We start from the raw sequence: 18,641 nt of genomic DNA, 5'->3' as shown, positions 1-18,641 counted from the left end.
GGTTCACCTGTACATGTTTTCTATAATGATTTTCTTTCTTTCACTGAAACGGTATGTTTAGTTAACTTTGACATTTCTGAGGACATTTCTGAAGTCTATAACTTTTAGCATTTTGATATACAGTTGAAGACTGAATTATTAGCCCCCCTGAATTATTATCCTTCTGCATATTTTCCATAATATCTGTTTAACGTGTCGATTTTTTTCTACACATTTCTAAACATAATAGTTTTAATATCTAATTTCTAATAACTGATTAATTTTATCTTTGCCATAATGACAGTAAATAATATTTTACTAGATGTTTTTTCAAGACACTAGTATTCAGCTTAAAGTGCAATACTGACCTTAAGATGGTTATAATAAAAAATTGTGACTGCTTTTTTTCTAGCCGAAATAAAACAACAAAGACTTTATCTAGAAGAAAAAATAATATAGGACATACTGTAAAAACTCCTTGCAACATCATTTGGAAAATATTTCAAAAAGAAGAAAAAAAAAATCACAGGAGGGCTAATAATTTTGACTTCACCTGTATAATTATTGTTTAAAAAAAAAAAAAAAAACAAGGCTTTGCTTTACAGTTATTTTACTATGGGAAGTGGGTTCCTAAATCCTATTAAAGTTAATTCACTTCATTTACAATTTAACAATCTGAAAATTGCATAAAATGTTTGCAAATGAAGCCCTAAAGCACTTATATTGTCACTTGCTGGAAAACTGGTGCAAAGCATCCATAAGAAAAAACAATATGTTTCTGCACGTGGGGAAACTATTGCAGCTTTTTCTGCTACATAATATTGAGCAGTGGCTCAGAGCGTGCAGAAAAACAAACAATGTCATGTTTCCTTGGTTATACTGTGTTTGGTTGCCTGGACTTGCACTCAAATATTTTTGAATTATTAAAGCAACATTTGAGGTTGTGTGCAAAAAGATCTGTTCACTGGTTAGTCCAGCAATAAAATCACATTTTTCTGAGGAAAAATTCCTTGCTTGATTCTAATAGAGGAATTTAATAATTGAATGTGTTTTCATAGTTTATGGGTTGTATGCATTTTTTAGAATTCATGTACATCATGACCGTAGTTTTATGTGATATCGTAAAAATCTAATAATATAATATAATATAATATAATATAATATAATATAATATAATATAATATAATATAATATAATATAATATAATATTTGAAAAATCTTTGAAATATAATGTAAGCACATAAGTCAGCAAAATATATAACACTATTTTAATGGTTTTTGGACATATTATGCCTTTAACCCCTGTAACCTAACAGTGGGAATTTTTCATAAATAGCTTATTTTAATGTTTTTGATAGTCATGCTTAATATTACCAGTAGCTTCTTTGAGGTTCTCTCTGTGTTTATGCTCTTCTAAATCTAGTTGCTACAGAACTCCAACAATAAAATAATAAGCGAGTTTGTAACTGAGTTCTTATTCATTCAGCCTCTGTTTCTCACAAACACACATTCAGTCTGATTCCCCTCATCCAGAACAAATCACCATAAATGGACAAACATTTCAGTATTCCAAATATTCAGTTACTGGAAGGTTTCATGAGGCTAAAAATATGTTGTCAAAATTCATTAGCTCAGCACCTACACTCACACTCACGCAAATCTGAGGATTTAGACAGTGTAAAACGAGCCCACCGTCTGACACAATAAACACAATACACTAACAATACTGTGTGTATCTCTCTCACAATACTGTGTGTGTGTGTGTGTGTGTGAGGCTCACCACATTTCCTCTGAGAAGGGCACTCCTGACGCACACACAAAAAACACACTTTTGTTGTTATAAATTAAGCATTTTTTGGATTACACGTTTTCTAAAATAAGTAAATATGCAAATGAGGTATTCATTAAATGTGTTTTTCCGTTTTTTTTTTTAGGAGAAAACATTAGTGCAGATGCTGAATTAGCCCTGTTTGGATGCTCTGATCCTGTGTTGGCATGGTCACATAATCAGTAAATGTCTATTATATTTGGTATGGTGGTGACTAAAAGGGTGATCTTGATTGAAAGTCCACTTTACCACCTACTTTTCATAAATGGCTGACTGCAATAGTTGCTGCTTTTAAGCTTGAAAGAATTTGTTTTGCTAGGGCAGATGCTTCTAAAAAGTTTTAAAAATATGTGGCCTCTTCCTTGCTTATCTTTTTAAGAGTTAAAAGGAGGGCACTTGTGATTCATAGACAATTTTACTCTTACTTTTCCACTCCAATTTTATGGAGACCCAGAAGGGACATGATGGTGGGGAAAAAATGGGTGGAAGAATAAAAAACTGGATGGGAAAAAAACTGAGTAATAGGAAAATATATTTTAACAAGTTTTTCAATTCTCTCGCAAAAATGTTTTGCGCTATCTCACAAAGATGTTTAGCGTTATCTCGGAAATTTTTTTGTGTTTCCTCGAAAAGATGTTTTGCATTATCTTGCAAATATCTTTTGTGTTCCTTTACAAAATGTTTTGCGATATCTCGCACAGATATTTTGCATAATTTCTCACTGATGTTTTGCTTAATTTCTCACAGATGTTTTGCGTTATCTCGCAAATATGTTTTGTGTTCCTTCGCACAGATGTTTTGCGTTTTCTTGCAAAGATATTTTGCGTTCCCTCGAAAAGATGTTTTGCGTTCCTCCGCAAAACTGTTAGTCGACAAACTTCCTTTTGACTTTATACATGTCAACCTCCCATTTTTTCCAGTGTTCCCCATATTTTACCATTCTATACTGCTATCATTAAGTTTTTTTCCCATATTTTCTTTCTTAATAGAAAGAAAGTGAATGCAGAAATTTTTATATTATTTTCAATGTGCTTTTAAGATAAAAAATATGGGTGAAATATGGGTAAGTACTTAATGATAGGATGATAGCAGGATAAAACTGTAAAATATGGGAGAATTCCAGCAAAAAAGTAAAGATTGACATGTATGAATTGAACAGTAAGTGTTTGTCGATCAACAGTTCTGCGTGGGTATTTCTCTATCACCCGTTTTTTTCTCTCCTATCAATTTTTTTCTTCCACCATCATGTCCCTGCAGGGTCTCTGTACAATTTCAATGTTTTGAGTTTGACCAAGTAAAACTCCTGCAGGGTCACAGCTTTGCACAGTTTTGCTCCAACCCTAATCAAACACAGCTGATCCAAATAATCAAGGTGTTCAAAACTACTAGAAACTATTAAGCAGGTGTGAGATAAAAGGGGTTGGACCAGTTTGAGACCATTGCTCTATATGGTGTTTATTATTATTACTATTATTATTATTATTATTATTAATATTATTATAATTATTATTATTATTTTACTATTTTTTTTATTAATTCACTTATTTTTTGTATTTTATTTCTTCTTTTGTTACTATTTATTTAAAAAGTATTATAGATAGTATACTTTTTTGTTTTGTTTTGTGCTCATAAAAATAAAATATATTTTTTAATTCTCTCTTTTTTGACATTGAACGCAATCATTTTTAAAGAGTAGATCGTCATTATTCAGAATTTTATACAATTGATTTTGTAGAATTTAGAGTAAGTACAGCTGAAATGAAGATTTGTGCCTTAATGCAGGAGAACAGCCTTTAAAAATGTAAAGCACATTGATAAAATGTTATTATTTTTTTCTTTTGAAATGCCAAAAAGTCTAAAATCCTAAAATCGACAGATGGATCGGAAAACAGTGTGTTTGCCTGCAGTCTCAACTTAATGTGGAGGATTTATAATCACCTGAAGCAGCTGTTGTGAGGATGCTGTTCTACCTGAAATGGACCAGCGGGATGATAGAAGTGTGTATGTGTGTGTATGCTTTCTCTTTTTCCATTTTGAGTTTTGCAGATGCAGGTATTTACTGCAGTAACACCAGACCGCAAGCAAGCAGACCCACCGCCCCTCCCCGTGTCTCATTTCACACACACACACTGCTTATCTTCACAGCTGACCTTGTGGTGTACATGACAAAATAGAAAGAGAAAATGTTCATACAATCTCCGAGTGTAACAGAGAGCTCCCCCTGCTAATGAATTATAGAAATGAAGGTGGAGTCGCGGCGGTGGCAGAAAGCCAGGACAGTCGTCAAAGGAGCGAAGTAAACAGCTCTGTGATTGTGGGATTAAATGAACATGCTCTTGCCAGACGTTCATTCCACAGACGAGACTCCTCCGAGAACCAGATACAGCATCCAAACGTCTACAGACGTGCCAGAAGGACTTCACAGTTTACACTATAATCATCACAGACTGCGCAGACTGTAGTCTCGTAACACGTGATGTCATTCAGCACACGCTGATCTCTTCAATATATACTTGAGAAAAAAAACACTAAACTTTAAGAACAGTTTTCTAATAAAAACTTACACTTCGAAAATTAGAAAGGAAACATGTGAATCTCCAAAATATTTGCAGGTTTCATTTCATCTAGACTGTTTTTAACTGGTTTGAACATTTTAACAGTGTTAGGTGATAAGCTGAAATGCATTACCATTTCCAACTGGTATTATTTCTCCTGTGATCACTTGCTTTCAGATTTTGCCGAAACTCTTCCCTTAAATTTCACAGGAGTGCTCAGTGTGTTATAGATGTTATGAATGAGAGAGAAGCAAGTGAATGAATAAAGATGGTAAATGTGATTTACAGCCCAGGCTCATTGGAAATAGATGTCTCAGCCTACATTTTTGTGAAACATAAAATACGTTGCTCTGGGTGCGTTTTGTTGCATGTTTCAGATGACAAATCCTTTAGAGGGCGCTGTCTACATTTTTGTAAATCTGAAATATGTTACATAGGGCAGTGGTTCACAGAGTGGGGGTCGCGAGACAATGGTGGGGCGAGGGGATCACTTGGTGATTTCCAAAAATCTAATTAATTTTATTAAACCACAAGTATTACAATACTTTATCCATAACCTACAGAAGATAATAATAGTAGTTTATGGTTATAGCCTTTAGATTTGTTTTTCTGTTGAATTGTGACCTTTGTGGTAATAACATTATATTAAACACACAGCAATAGTGTCAGTGTCAATAGTGATTTTATTGCACCATGTTCAACTTTGTGGCAAATTTACAGCACTCACATACATTTAAAAAAATAACAGAAGAATACACCTGGGCCTATTTGGTGTGTGTGCGCTGTGGCATGCAAGATGTATATATTTCTAATCACCTCGGAGGATATTCAGTGTCGCGAGTCACTGGCACTGTTATTTTGAGGGTCGCGGGTTAAAAAGTTTAAAAACCCCTGACCTAGGGTACGTTTTGTTACACGTCCTTTTTGCACAAGTCAATTAGAAGGCAGGACTTATGTTGTCGAACATATCACCTAGCAATCCACTGACAAAACCCTTTCCAACTAATAGTGTTTTCAAAAGCAAATGTAAGAGAAAAGTACACCGTGACCACATAATTTTACCTTGAATTTACCTTGCTTTTATCTGTTTTGTGGAACTGTGCTTCACCAGACTCAAACCTGGGCATTTTGCACTACAAGTATTACAACGTAAAAAGTGAGCTACAGAGTAAACTGATCATGACAGAAATGTCATCCATATGGAGATAGATAGGTGAGGTAAACATATTCGATTGCAAATCCACCACCAATAGACACCATCTAATAGTTTTGTGGTAATTATTTGATTTTCTTTTTTTTAAAACTACATGAAAATAATCCTTTATTTGTCAATAACATGTCCCTCTAACTATCATTAGTCTGAAAAGGAACTAAAAGATTTGGTGTTATACTGCCCCCTAGTGTTTATTTTATCTAGAAACTGCAGTTAAACGTATGTTGAAGTATGTTTTTGCAGTTTAACAAAAAAACAGGCAGAAGCATGTATTTCCAATGAGCTTGTGTCGATGAATTTAATTGTAATCTGTGTGTTTTGGTACAATGTGGCAAAGTATAAATATATTTTCTGAGCCTTTTCTCACAACACGTCCCACAGCGATCACATTTTTGGTCAGCAGATGGAGAATATAGAATCTTTTGTGGCTGTTTATGCGCATCTGACCACATGAGAAGTTTGATGAAAAAGTTTGACTTAAAGAAAATCAAATATGGAACCACTGATCTGATTTGATATTATTGATTATGATATATTGTATTTATTGATTATGATATATTGTATTTATTGATTATGATATATTGTATTTATTGTACTGCAACTGTATATTGTACTATATTTTTTATTGGTAAACTTGCTACAACTTCCCGCCCAGGGACTACAGATGTAAATTAGCTTTAGAGCTAACTCTGGCACAACATGTCATGTTGTACATTGTCCCTGTATATATAAATAAAATAAATTAATTAAAAATGAGCATTTAAACTACCAGAACAGTCTGACAGAACTAGTTTCAACTACTTCAGGTAGAAACAGTTTGCACAAAAAATATTGTACAAAATGTCTAAAAGAGATAGTATGGCCAAAAATCCCCTCATATTGTACAAGAGTTTCTTGCTTCTAATGAACTCAAGAGACAATATTTTAAAGAATGGGGGAGCCAGACAGTTAACAGTAGCCACTTATAGAAGAATAAAAATAAAATACTGTGGAACATTCTTCAAAATTTCTTCTGTAGTGTTCAACAGAAGCAAAAAAAAAAAAAAATAATAATAAAATTCTATATGACTGAAATAACTTGAGAGTGCATAAATGGTGGCATCATTTTTGGGGGGTTAAACGACCCCTTGAAAAACAAAAGAAAAAAAGGATTATAAAAAAAATTAAAAAGGAAGCACAAAATAAATGACAGAATTTATATGCCATTACATTTATTAATTATGCCATTATGCCATTACAAAATATTTTTTTCCTTATTTTGTTCATTATATATTAGCACACATTCTCCACACAAATATCTCATTAGCATGACTTTTTACAGGCATTTTGTAGGGTCTTTCACTGGATTCCCATTACATAGTCCAATGTTGTTGTTGTTGTCGTTGTTGTTGTTGTTTTAATCATAAATTCAATTATTTAAATAAAGCATGATTGTTTGTTTATGTATTTATTAAGTTGTTGTTGTTGGATTCCAATACAGTAATGAGAACGAGAATTTCACTATTCACAATGGTTATAATCAAAATTGGGACACTTAATGAATGCTCAGCTGTCATGAAATGTCACAATGCAAAATTAATGATTCATTAAAACAGGCCTTATTTTTGGGACCATTTATTTTCACCAAAAAATAACTATTTTTTTTACTCTGAAATATAACTCAAAAATATTATAAGTCCTCCTAGTTCTTTCTTTCCGATTGCTCATTATTGCATGCACTTTTTACTTAAATACTAACTATTTACTTCTGTTTGTTTCTCTTTCATTGTCAGATTGTTTTATTAGTTATTTTAAAAAGGTGTTAGCTTACAGAATACCAAAATGACAATATATGTAAGCATACGCATGCTATAGGTCTTCAAAATCATGTTGCAAATTGGGCAAATTACATGTGTATATTATTATTAGCATTTTTGCAGTGCAATTTTAACTTAAAGCTCAATAATTTCTACAGGAAATATAAAACCTCAAGTACGTTGTTTACAGCTTTTATGTGCTTCTACAGCATGAGCTCTAAACCCCAGGCATTTTACACTGCTCAACAATTCATGAGATTTACAGTTTGTGTCTGTAATTGTGTGTGTGACACAGACAGTGTGTATATGTGTGTGAGTGGTAGCGTCAGTGGTCATGTTTTGGTTTGTTGTTGGTCTCTTCATGCTGTCCACTCGTCTTCAAACACACCACACATTAAGCGAGGGGTGGCTGTGAACAAACATGCATGCATGTAGGAGTGTGTTCGCATGCATGTGAGACTCTTCGATGTGTGTGCATGTGTGATAGTGGATTTGTGAGTGCTTTGTGTGCATGAGCTTGTACTTTTGTGTGAACGTGTGCATAATGCATGTACATTTGGGAGTGTGTTTGCATGCCTCTATGATAGTATGAGTTCCATCAGTGTGTGAACAAGTGTACAAGAGAGTCTCTAACACACACGAGGAGAGGAGAAATCCAAACACAGTATACTTACACTGCAATTCCTCACATATCCAAGCTTAGATAGAAAAGAAAACACACAATCAATATCTGTCTCACTCTGATGGCATGAGGTCTACATCTAAATGAGAGTCATTGGTCTTGTGTACTGAGCTGAGGTCTGTAATTATAATGAACGCGTGAACATGTGCTCTGTTAAATCCCAGGATACTAAGCTTGATTTATTATTCGTTTAATACTATTAATCAATAATTATTAATAATTAAAGTTTTAAGTATTAATAACTATTACAGTAACATGTTTAGAAAAAAAAAGAAAGATTTGACAATGTTTTTTGAAAGAAGTCTTCTGCTTAAAAAGGCTACATTTTTTAGGATTAGTAACACAATAACAATTGAAATGTGATCTTGGAGTCTTGTGTTACACAGGTATGTTTGTCTTTTATGTCAAAAATCATTAGAACGTTAAGTAAAGATCATGTTTCATTAAGATATTTTGTAAATTTCTGACTGCAAATATATCATAACTTATATTAGTAATATGCTTGGTTAAGTACTAAATTTGCACAACTTTAAAGGTGATTTTCTCTATTAAAATATATTTTTATAGCCTCACATTACAGATATTCAAATAGTTGCATCTCAGCAAAATATTGCCCAATCCTAACAAACCATAGAGCACAGGAAAGTACATGTATTTATATTTTAGTAGTGCTTGGAAAAACTTTATTGCGATGAATTGCATCCAAAATAAACAATTGTAGCTTAATATTTGCAGTTTGACCATTGCTTATTTGTTTCTAACATTTTCCCCTCCATTTTATTTTATTTTAATTTCTATCTATATAACTCTGTTTCTTCATTTTATATTTGCCTTATATGAGCTTAATGTGATTCATTGTGTATAAATATGTACAGGTGAGTGAACATATAAGGGAACTTTTATCTACTTATGTATGGATGTATGTATATATGTACATATCATGACATGAACTGATTAAAAATGTGCATAATAGATTGTATATAAATGGTGCAGTGGGTCGGGGGACTCTGTTGAAGCAAGGATAATTTGTCTCTGTTTTTCAAATCTTTTTAAAATTGTTGTTTTATTGAACAAAATGTCAATAAAAAAATCTGAACAAAATAACAGTTTTTTGTGACATAATATATGTGTGTGTACATTGAATATGTTATGTATGTGTGTATATATATGTGTGTGTGTGTGTGTGTGTGTGTGTGTGTGTGTGTGTGTGTGTGTGTGTGTGTGTGTGTGTGTGTGTGTGTGTGTGTGTGTGTGTGTATATTTATATAAAGGCTTAACTTGGTCAATTTGGTTAACTAGTCAGGTTAGGGTAATTAGGTAAGTTATTGTATTCTGTAGACTATCGAAAAAAATATAGCTTATTGGGGCTAATAATTTTGACCTTAAAATGGTTTTTAAAAATTTAAAAACTGCTTTTATTGTCGCTGAAATAAAACAAATAAGACTTTCTTCAGAAATAAAAAAACATTATGAGACATACTGTGAAAATTTCCTTTTTCTGTTCAACATTATTTGGGAAATATTTACAAAAGAAAAAAATATTGCATTAATAATTCTGATTTCAACTGTATATATATATATATATATATATATATATATATATATATATATATATATATATATATATATATATATATATATATATATATATATATATATATATATATATATATATATATATAAATCACACATATATCTTATGTCAAAACAAAATTTTTTTTTGGATGCAATTAATCATGATTAATCTTTACCCAGCACTATATTTTAGACGATGTATACATCTCAGTTTCAGACACTTATGACTGGTTTTGTTGGCCAGGGTCAAAAAAAGTTAAATATTTGTTTCTGTCTGAATATTTTTTACAATTTCTTCAGTGATAAAATAAAACATATGTCTTTAGTATCACAATCACACAAACCTTAAATATTTCTTTACTGTCACATTTGCTTTATTTAATGTTCCCTTTTGAATAGTAACATATTAAAGTTCTCCCAAAAATAAAAAAATTAAAATCCAATAATAAGAAGCAGAAGTGACTTCTTTGAACTTTTCAGGTACTAGAATATAAATGGTCTCCCTGCAGTGACTTTTTAAAAGAACTTTAGAATTTTACACTGCAATTCATGTTTCGTTTCCATGGCGTTGCATCAAACTATAACTCCAAAGGAAAATTTTATTTCCTCACAGTTATGAATCAGTTACATTCTAAATCCGCTTCTTAAGAGTGATGTCAGGCAAAGTGGCTTCGGGTCCAAGCACTCTATCAAACTGTATGGGGAGACTCATCAAATGCTAATAACAAACATTTACAAAGCACCAGAGATTGTTGTGTACACAATGATTTTATATAAAAATCACTTTAATGTGTGATACCAATAAAAAGTGATCATAAACAAATATTTTCTCAATTCAAATGAGTGGTGGCTTGGACCCGGAAACACCAACACGTCACCACTTAACAAGTGGATTCTGTTCATTCGAAATCTCATTTGTAAGAAGGTATTCCGAGGGCCACAAAAATAACAATCCCACATGTGGGACAGTACTGTTTAGAGGGCATAAAACACATTGATGCATCTTAAATGTTTACAAACGTTTTAGATTATTATTTGGTTCATTGCAAAAAAAAAAAAAAAAATGCCAAAAACATCCGTAATAATCCATGGCGGATTTTCAAGTATGTTTGTGCTGTAATGCTTTCATAATTAAATTTAATAAACACAATTTAATAAATTGTGTAAATAATATATAAAAAACTAAAATAATGTAAGGTGACATGTAAGAAAACTACCTTATAATTATTTGATGTAATCAGACTGCACATTAGGAATGACCCATGCCATCAGCTTGCCTTTGTGTACAAAGTATAAAATACTAACAACGGAAAACTAAAAATGACTAGCTTTAACTTTATATAAACTGACATAGATTGCTATTAATAAAAAAGTTATTGACTCACCATATAAACAACACCTGATTATTTAACTCTGACTGTATCTCTGTCTGTATATTAAAGATACGTGTTTACAATTTACATATATACAAAATAATTTCTAATTTAAAAAATATGTGTAATTGTGCAGAGAATGTAGTAACACAGAACAGGAGTAAAGGCAGAACAGAGGAAGTGACATCAGACAGAAAGAGCCTGATTGGCTGAGGGGACAGGAAGAGGTGGAGACTGTGCATTCACCTTGTTGCGTTTGAAGTAGGCACGTCGACAGGCAGCGAAGCATTTCTCACTACAGAAGCTCTTGAGCTCAGAGCCCATACTGAGAGAATAACGCTTCACTCCCACCTTCTGACACCACGCACACATGATCTGAACATTAGACGAGTCCTCCTCTGAGACAGACAGACAGAGAGAAAAACAGAGAGAACACATCAGGGTCTATTCAGCCGGTGTTTGAAACAAAGATACAGCAAGTTGAAGATTAAACATAGAGTGGTAGACTAAACAGATGTCTGGCCTGTAGGGAAATCCTGGCTTTTTGTACTCTGATGTAGATTTTCTAAGCATTTTGTGCACTAGTGCAGTTGTGCTTGAAGAATGGAAAGCTTTTCTTTGCATTTGTTTGTGGGAAACATGACCGACAACTTCAAGATTAATCTCTTTTTTCTGAGTTTGCCTTTAAAAGCTACATAGTTTGAGAAAAATCATTTTATTTGTGTTTTATTAATTAACTAAAGATAAAGTGTGTTCAAAAATTGAAATGATGATTTAGTTCAATTCATTTGCAGATAATGACAATATGAAACATACTGAAGAATTTACAGGAGAATGTACAGGCTACTAATCAAATACAGCTGAGAGCCAATACAGCTTAGTCCCTTTATTCATCAGGGGTCACCACAGCGGAATGAACCGCTAACTTTATTCATTTATTCTTTTTCCTTCAGCTTAGGCCCTTTATTCATCAATGGTCACCAGAGTGGAATGAACCGCCAACTTATCCAGCATCTGTTTTATGCAGCGGATGCTCTTCCAGCTGCAACCCAGTACTGGGAAACACCTATACACTCTCATTCACACACATAGATTACGGCCAGTTTACTTTAATTAATTCACCTATAGCGCATGTCTTTGGACTGTGGGGAAAATGGAGCAATCCCATGCCAACATGGGGAGAACATCCAACCTCCACACAGAAATACCAACTGACCCAGACGGGACTCGAACCAGCAACCTTCTTGCTGTGAGGTGACAATGCTGCCCACTGAGCCAATGTGCCACCCTGGCTGAGAACCATAACTAGGGACTCTATATCTCCTACCAGAGGGAAGCAGTTCATAATGTGGAAACAAAAAATTAATTAAATCATTCAGAATCCTTTCCACCTGATTAATGACACAACTCTCATATAAAACTAGAGGATTAAAATATTCATATATATATATAGGGAAAATATTAAAGATTTAAAAAAAAAAAAAAAAAAAAAAAAAAAAAATATATATATATATATATATATATATATATATATATATATATATATATATATATATATATATATATATATATATTTATTTTTTAAAGTTTTATTTTGCTACTAACTAAAAAATTATTCTAATAAACATATTTGTTTAATAACTCTTTTTTGTTCAAATGCTACAAAATATATTCACTGAGAAATTGAAAAAACTATTGATTTTCATTATGGGGTGTACTCATATATGCTGAGTACTGTATATTCCATGGTAAGCTGTGCTTTGTCTTTTTTGTAAAATTATCTTATTTTGTCAGTTATTTGTGTCTTCAAATAATTGTATGTGCCTGATACAGCTTACTTGACTATGGAATTTCAAGGAAATTCTGTATACATTACTTCTTGCTATATATATATATATATATATATATATATATATATATATATATATATATATATATATATATATATATATATATATATATATATATATATATATATATATATATATGTATGTATGTATGTATGTGTATGTATGTATGTATGTGTATGTATATGTATATATATATATATTTATATATACAGTGCTCAGCATAATTGAGTACACCCCATTCTGAAAGTAAATATTTTTATACATTTCTCAGTGAATATAGGCAATGTATTTTGGTGCATTTAAACAAAACAGATTTATTAAACAGATATATTTATTCAAATAATATTTTAGTCACCAAACATATCTAGAAATTGGAAGAAAATACAATTAAATTCAAGATACAGTCAGAATTATTAAACCCCCCGATTTTTTTTTTTTTTTTTACTTTTTTAAATATTTCCCAAATTATGTTTAACAGAGCCAGGAAATCTTCACAGTATGTCTGATAATATTTTTTTCTGTTGGAGAAAGTCTTATTTGTTTTATTTCAGCTAGAATCAAAGCAGTTTTTAATTTTTTAAAAACATTTTTGGGACAAAATGATTAGCCTCTTTAAGTTATATATATATGATAGTCTAGAGGAACAAACCATCATTATACAATAACTTACCAAATTACCCTAACCTGCCTAGTTATGCTAATTAACCTACTTAAGCCTTTAAATGTCACTTTAAGCTGCATAGAAGTGTCTTGAAAAATATCTAGTCAAATATTAATTACTGTCATCATGGCCAAGATAAAATAAATCAGTTATTAGAAATGAGTTTTTAAAACTATTATATTTAGAAATGTGTTGAAAAAAATCGTTTGTCCGTTAAACAGAAATTGGGAAAAAAATAAACAGGGGGCTAAAAATTCGGGGGGGAAAGGGGGGGGGTGTATCAAAGCTGATATCAAAACTATTAGAATTCTTTTTTTTTAATATTTCCCAAGTGCTCTTTACCGGAACTAATATTTTTTTCAACACATTTTTGCATTTTTTATGATCAAATTTTAATAACTAATGTCTAATATCTAATATCTTTGGTCTTTGCCATGATGACAGTGCATACTATTTTACTAGTTATTTTGCAAGATACTAATATTCAGCTTAAAATCCAATTTAAAAGCTTAACTAGGTTAATTAGGCAAGTCATGGGACAACAGTAACCAATTACAAAATTTAAAAAATTACATATATTATATTTACTTTTATATTTTTTATAATTACTTTTATATTTACTTCATACTTTATAAGTACTTTATATTTCATAGTCAACAGATAACTGTGATATCATCATATACTACATCAATTATTTAACAGTAATCTTACACTGATTCATCCATTTTTATATCACAGGCAGTTTATAATGCATACTCTCAGCATCTACAAAGGCTACAGGCACCAACCAACAAGGGGTTAAGAGAAACCTGTCATCACGCATCACCCCACACACATCAAGACTACATACAATTGTATATTTCTCAATGTGTGTGTGCGTCAGTCAATCTGCCTACATCACAGTGTATGCCACAACATATCAAATCAGTCCTATCATGCCTCACTAACAACCAGAGTGCTTCGGGCACAAGCGTTCGGGTTTGTTGTAGTGTATGTAAATCTGTGTTTAGGGTGAGTGTGGTTTAAGGGGCCACAAAAACCCACTGATTCAAAACTGTTCATTTTATGGACTATTCTGAGATTTGACTCTCAATCTGATATGTGGCATGTGATCATTTTAAAGCGTCTGGCCAAGTCAAACGATTTCTCCTCAGAGATCTTTCACACTCTCACCCTCTAGCAGATGCTTAATGATCAGATAAATGTGTGCGTGCAGAGAGGAAATGTCTGCCCATTAGACTTCACCTTTCCTCTCACCCCTCGCTTTTTCTCTTCTTACTTGTAATGAGTGAGTAGAGGAAGTTATGGATTAAAATAACAATCAGAGTTATGTTAAACATGCCTTCATAGGGTATACTCTGAAAATACAGCATACTTCATTAATTAATCTAGACAAATTAAACAAAGCAGTGGAAGGAATACAAGTGATTTCTGCAATTTTTGGCAAATATGAAAGACTAGACTGAATTATAACACTAGGTCAACCAATTAGCCTAGTTGAGATCTTGTCAAACTGTATAGTTAATATGTAAAATCTAAGCAAGTTTCTTTATGTGCACACATACAGCAGGGAAAATAAGTATTAAACGTCCTGTTTTTTCCTGAGAATAATATTTCTAATGGAGCTGTAACATGGAATTAAAGCAGATTTTGGTAAAAACCCAAACAATCCAAACATAAAAAAAAAACAAAAAAAAAAACAAAACAAAATCTGAAAATGAGTTAGGTGTAATAACAATGGAATGACACAAGGAGAAAGTACTGAATACTAAAACTTATTTAATACTTTATATAAAAGGCTTTGTTAATGATGGCAGCTTAAAGATGTCTCTCATATGGAGGATGAAGTCACTTGCATTGCTCAGGTATGAGTTATTTACATCAAAGTGTAAATCTTGATGGTTCTGTGGGTCTCGTCTGATCAAATCTGATCTTTATTCTGTATTTTATATTGGATTCAAGTCAGGGGATTGGCCTGGCCATGACTCTACAGCTTGATTTTCTTTCTCTGAAAGAATTTGAGAGTTTCCTTGACTGGGCTTTGGATCATTGTCTTGCTGAAATGTCCACCTTCATTTTCATTATCTTGCTAATATAGATGTTGGACTAAAGCAGCGAATATTCATTTACAATGACTAAGGACAGAGGGCTGCCGAAGAACTACTGAGAGATTTCAGCTGCAGTCTGGGCCTTTACAGCCTTCCTACACTTTCCTTTCTTTGTGTGTTCAATACTTTTTCCCAGAGTCATTTCATTGTATTGTACATAACTTCATTTGTAAACTAATTAGATTTGATTTATTTAGATTTATGGGTTTCTTTTGTTGTTATAAATATCTGATGAAAAATTCACGTCAACAGCACCTTTAGAAATATGATTTGAGAGAAAAATGGTGATGTGTTCAATACTTATTTTCCCTGCTGATCTACACATTTCCGGACCCTTTAATGAACCAAAATAGGCAACATTGTGAATACAACTAGAAAGAACAGGTCATTTTGTGCTTTTTATGGTCACATCTTATGCCACAATGTAAAGTTTTTGGTTTGTTTAGATTATTGGTCCTTATTTGCAGTAAAGTATGAGATGTTATTGACAAGAATGTAATGTATGTATCCTATTTCAGGATGTATTTCGATTGGCTGTCAATGCATATAACCTGCATCAGCTAAAAAAAAAAAATCTGAATGACATTCAAACAGTATATATTTTTCTATTGATGTTACTGTTGTGGCTGATCATTTTATCATTATAGTTAGCATCCTTGGTGTGAACTTACAAACCCTAAATTAGTACAGGGGTTCCCAAACTTTTCAGCACGCGACCCCCAAACTAACAATGCCAGTGACTTGCGACCCCCAATACCCTCTGAGGTGGATATAAATATAGAAGCGCGCACACACCAATAGGCACAAATCTATTCTTTGTTTAATTTTGGAGAATGCCACTCTGAGACCTCCATGCTTAGTCGTGGCCGGTATTTATTTTTAATGTACGTTAGTGATGTAAAGGTCTCAAAAAAATTAAAACTGGTGCCATAAAATAAATCAGCTGCATCTGAAGCTATTGCTGTGTTTTTAATATAACGTAATCTCCTCAGGGGTCACAATCTAATGGAAAAAAAAAATTTTGAAATGCTGATGGCTTTTTCTTTGCATGTTGTTGTTGTTTTTATGTAACTACTGACTATTTTGTCTCCTGCAGATTGTGGATAAAATATGGTAATTAAAATAGTTTAATAAAAGGAATTTGATTTTTGGAAATCACCAAGCGAGCCCTTCTCATTGTCCCGCGACCCCCCAAAGGGTCCTGACCCCCACTTTGGGAACCACTGAATTTGTACACATAAACCTTACAACAAATAATATAGAGAAGTCAACAGTAATAAAGCAATAGGGTAAATGAGGCATGTTGAATTGTAGAACAGCACCTTATTCCTAAATTAAAACGAGATAAAAGAAGCTCAGATTCAACAGGCTGGAAAAGTATATAAAAAGATTAAGAGAGAAAAACCCACCTAACAAACTGCAACATACAGTGTGAAAGTGCTCCTCTGCAACCCTCAAAAACACAAACATTGAAATATAAAACAGTTGCCATGGCGATTCTGTTTGTTTTTCCTTAGCACAGCCTTTCATTGCTTCAACCGAACCCTGAATTTAAGAGAGATCTGTGCAAATATGTGTGTGTGTGTGTTTGAGGAACATCCGGTGGTGAAGCAGCACATACCTGCACTTCAAAAGCCCTCTGTCACTATGCGCATGCTCATGAATTATTCACGAGGGCCACGGGCGAGGGGCGGGGATGGGGATGGGGAGGGGGGGTTGGCTTCTGTTGCTGTGGTAGTTAGCGAGTCTACGCCATCTGTTTCTCACCACATCACACACATAAACGCACACAGCAATAAGAGCGCGCACACATACATACACCAGTGCACATACACTGGGTTAGTGATGCACCTCGCCGTGGTGCCGTCCCATTAGACACCATGACTTCGGTCTGCTGCGCTACATCACACACACTATCAGCCAACAATAAGAGCACACTCTCAGTGGCTTATTGCCAAAACTATATTTACATTTGTGGGCAAGTATAATTTGATCTATTGTATACTACTGAATACAAAAAAGATTCAAAGTTAGCATTCAACTTCAAGTCAGTAACTTATAGTATATTATACTTAGATTTTTAAAATTTGGATTAAAGCTTTTATAATGTTACCATTTCATCTTGGTTTGGTTCACTTTTTAAACAGACCAAATTTGTTACATGAGGGTAAACTCTCATCTGATTGGTCAGAGTGCACTGGTTGATGTTCCAGGATTTTGCTCATATCAGTCATCCGTCAGTATGTATAAAGTAGCTGTGGATGCTTGTTGTGTCTTTCCTTATAGCTATTCTCATATTAGCTTATCATTCTGAGCAAGAATCAAGGCTTCTTTGGTATTTTATTCCATTGGGCATTGGCTTTCATACTGACTTTCCTCCAGGATACCTCACAATTCCTTCTGATAGGCATTAGAAAAACAAACTCAGCTATTTTAAATGTAGTGTATGTAATAATTCAGCCTGAGCTAACAAGGAAACGTAACTTTCTTATGTTTTGTCAGTTAAGTGGCTAATACGTATGAAATCAAGTTGGGGCGAAGCAGTGGCGCAGTATGTAGTGCTGTCGCCTCACAGCAAGAAGGTCTCTGGGTCGCTGGTTCGAACCTCGGCTCAGTTGGCATTTCTGTGAGGAGTTTGCATGTTCTCCCTGCGTTCGTGTGGGTTTTCTCCGGATGCTCCGGTTTCCACAGTCCAAAGACATGCTGCAGGGGAATTGGGTAGGCTAAATTGTCCGTAGTGTATGAGTGTGTGAGGGTGACAGGCCCAGACGACAGGCCGGCCGGAATGTGTCAAAAAAAAAAAAAAAGTCGTTATCGTATGGACAAATCTAAAATGGCTTGTTCCAAAAGAGCCGACCCTGCAACCATACGGGACTAAGGCCAAAGAAGAAGAAGAAGAAAACGTATGAAATCAAGTTCAAATTCTGTCATACAAAAATTATCTATTTTTGAAAGGATGCGTGACACCAAACCCCACCCCTTAACCCAACCACCAATGGGACATGAGCAAATGATATTATA

General features: G+C 33.2%; 1 protein-coding gene across 1 annotated transcript in view; it reads right to left on the bottom strand.

Moving 5' to 3' along the window:
- The window catches only part of sobpa (sine oculis binding protein homolog (Drosophila) a), a gene marked incomplete at its 3' end in the record, with an annotated part of 61,907 nt that overhangs the window by 19,517 nt on the left and 23,749 nt on the right, over positions 1-18,641 (bottom strand). The window contains 2 exon segments of the mRNA NM_001098618.1: positions 8,046-8,069; positions 11,248-11,399. Coding sequence (NP_001092088.1) covers positions 8,046-8,069; positions 11,248-11,399 — 176 coding nt within the window.

The sequence above is a fragment of the Danio rerio genome, chromosome 13 (assembly GCF_049306965.1).
Source record: "Danio rerio strain Tuebingen ecotype United States chromosome 13, GRCz12tu, whole genome shotgun sequence".
Classification (NCBI taxonomy): Eukaryota; Metazoa; Chordata; class Actinopteri; order Cypriniformes; family Danionidae; genus Danio; species Danio rerio.
Note: the sequence above shows the minus strand (reverse complement) of the source record. Positions and strands in the feature narration are given on the sequence as shown.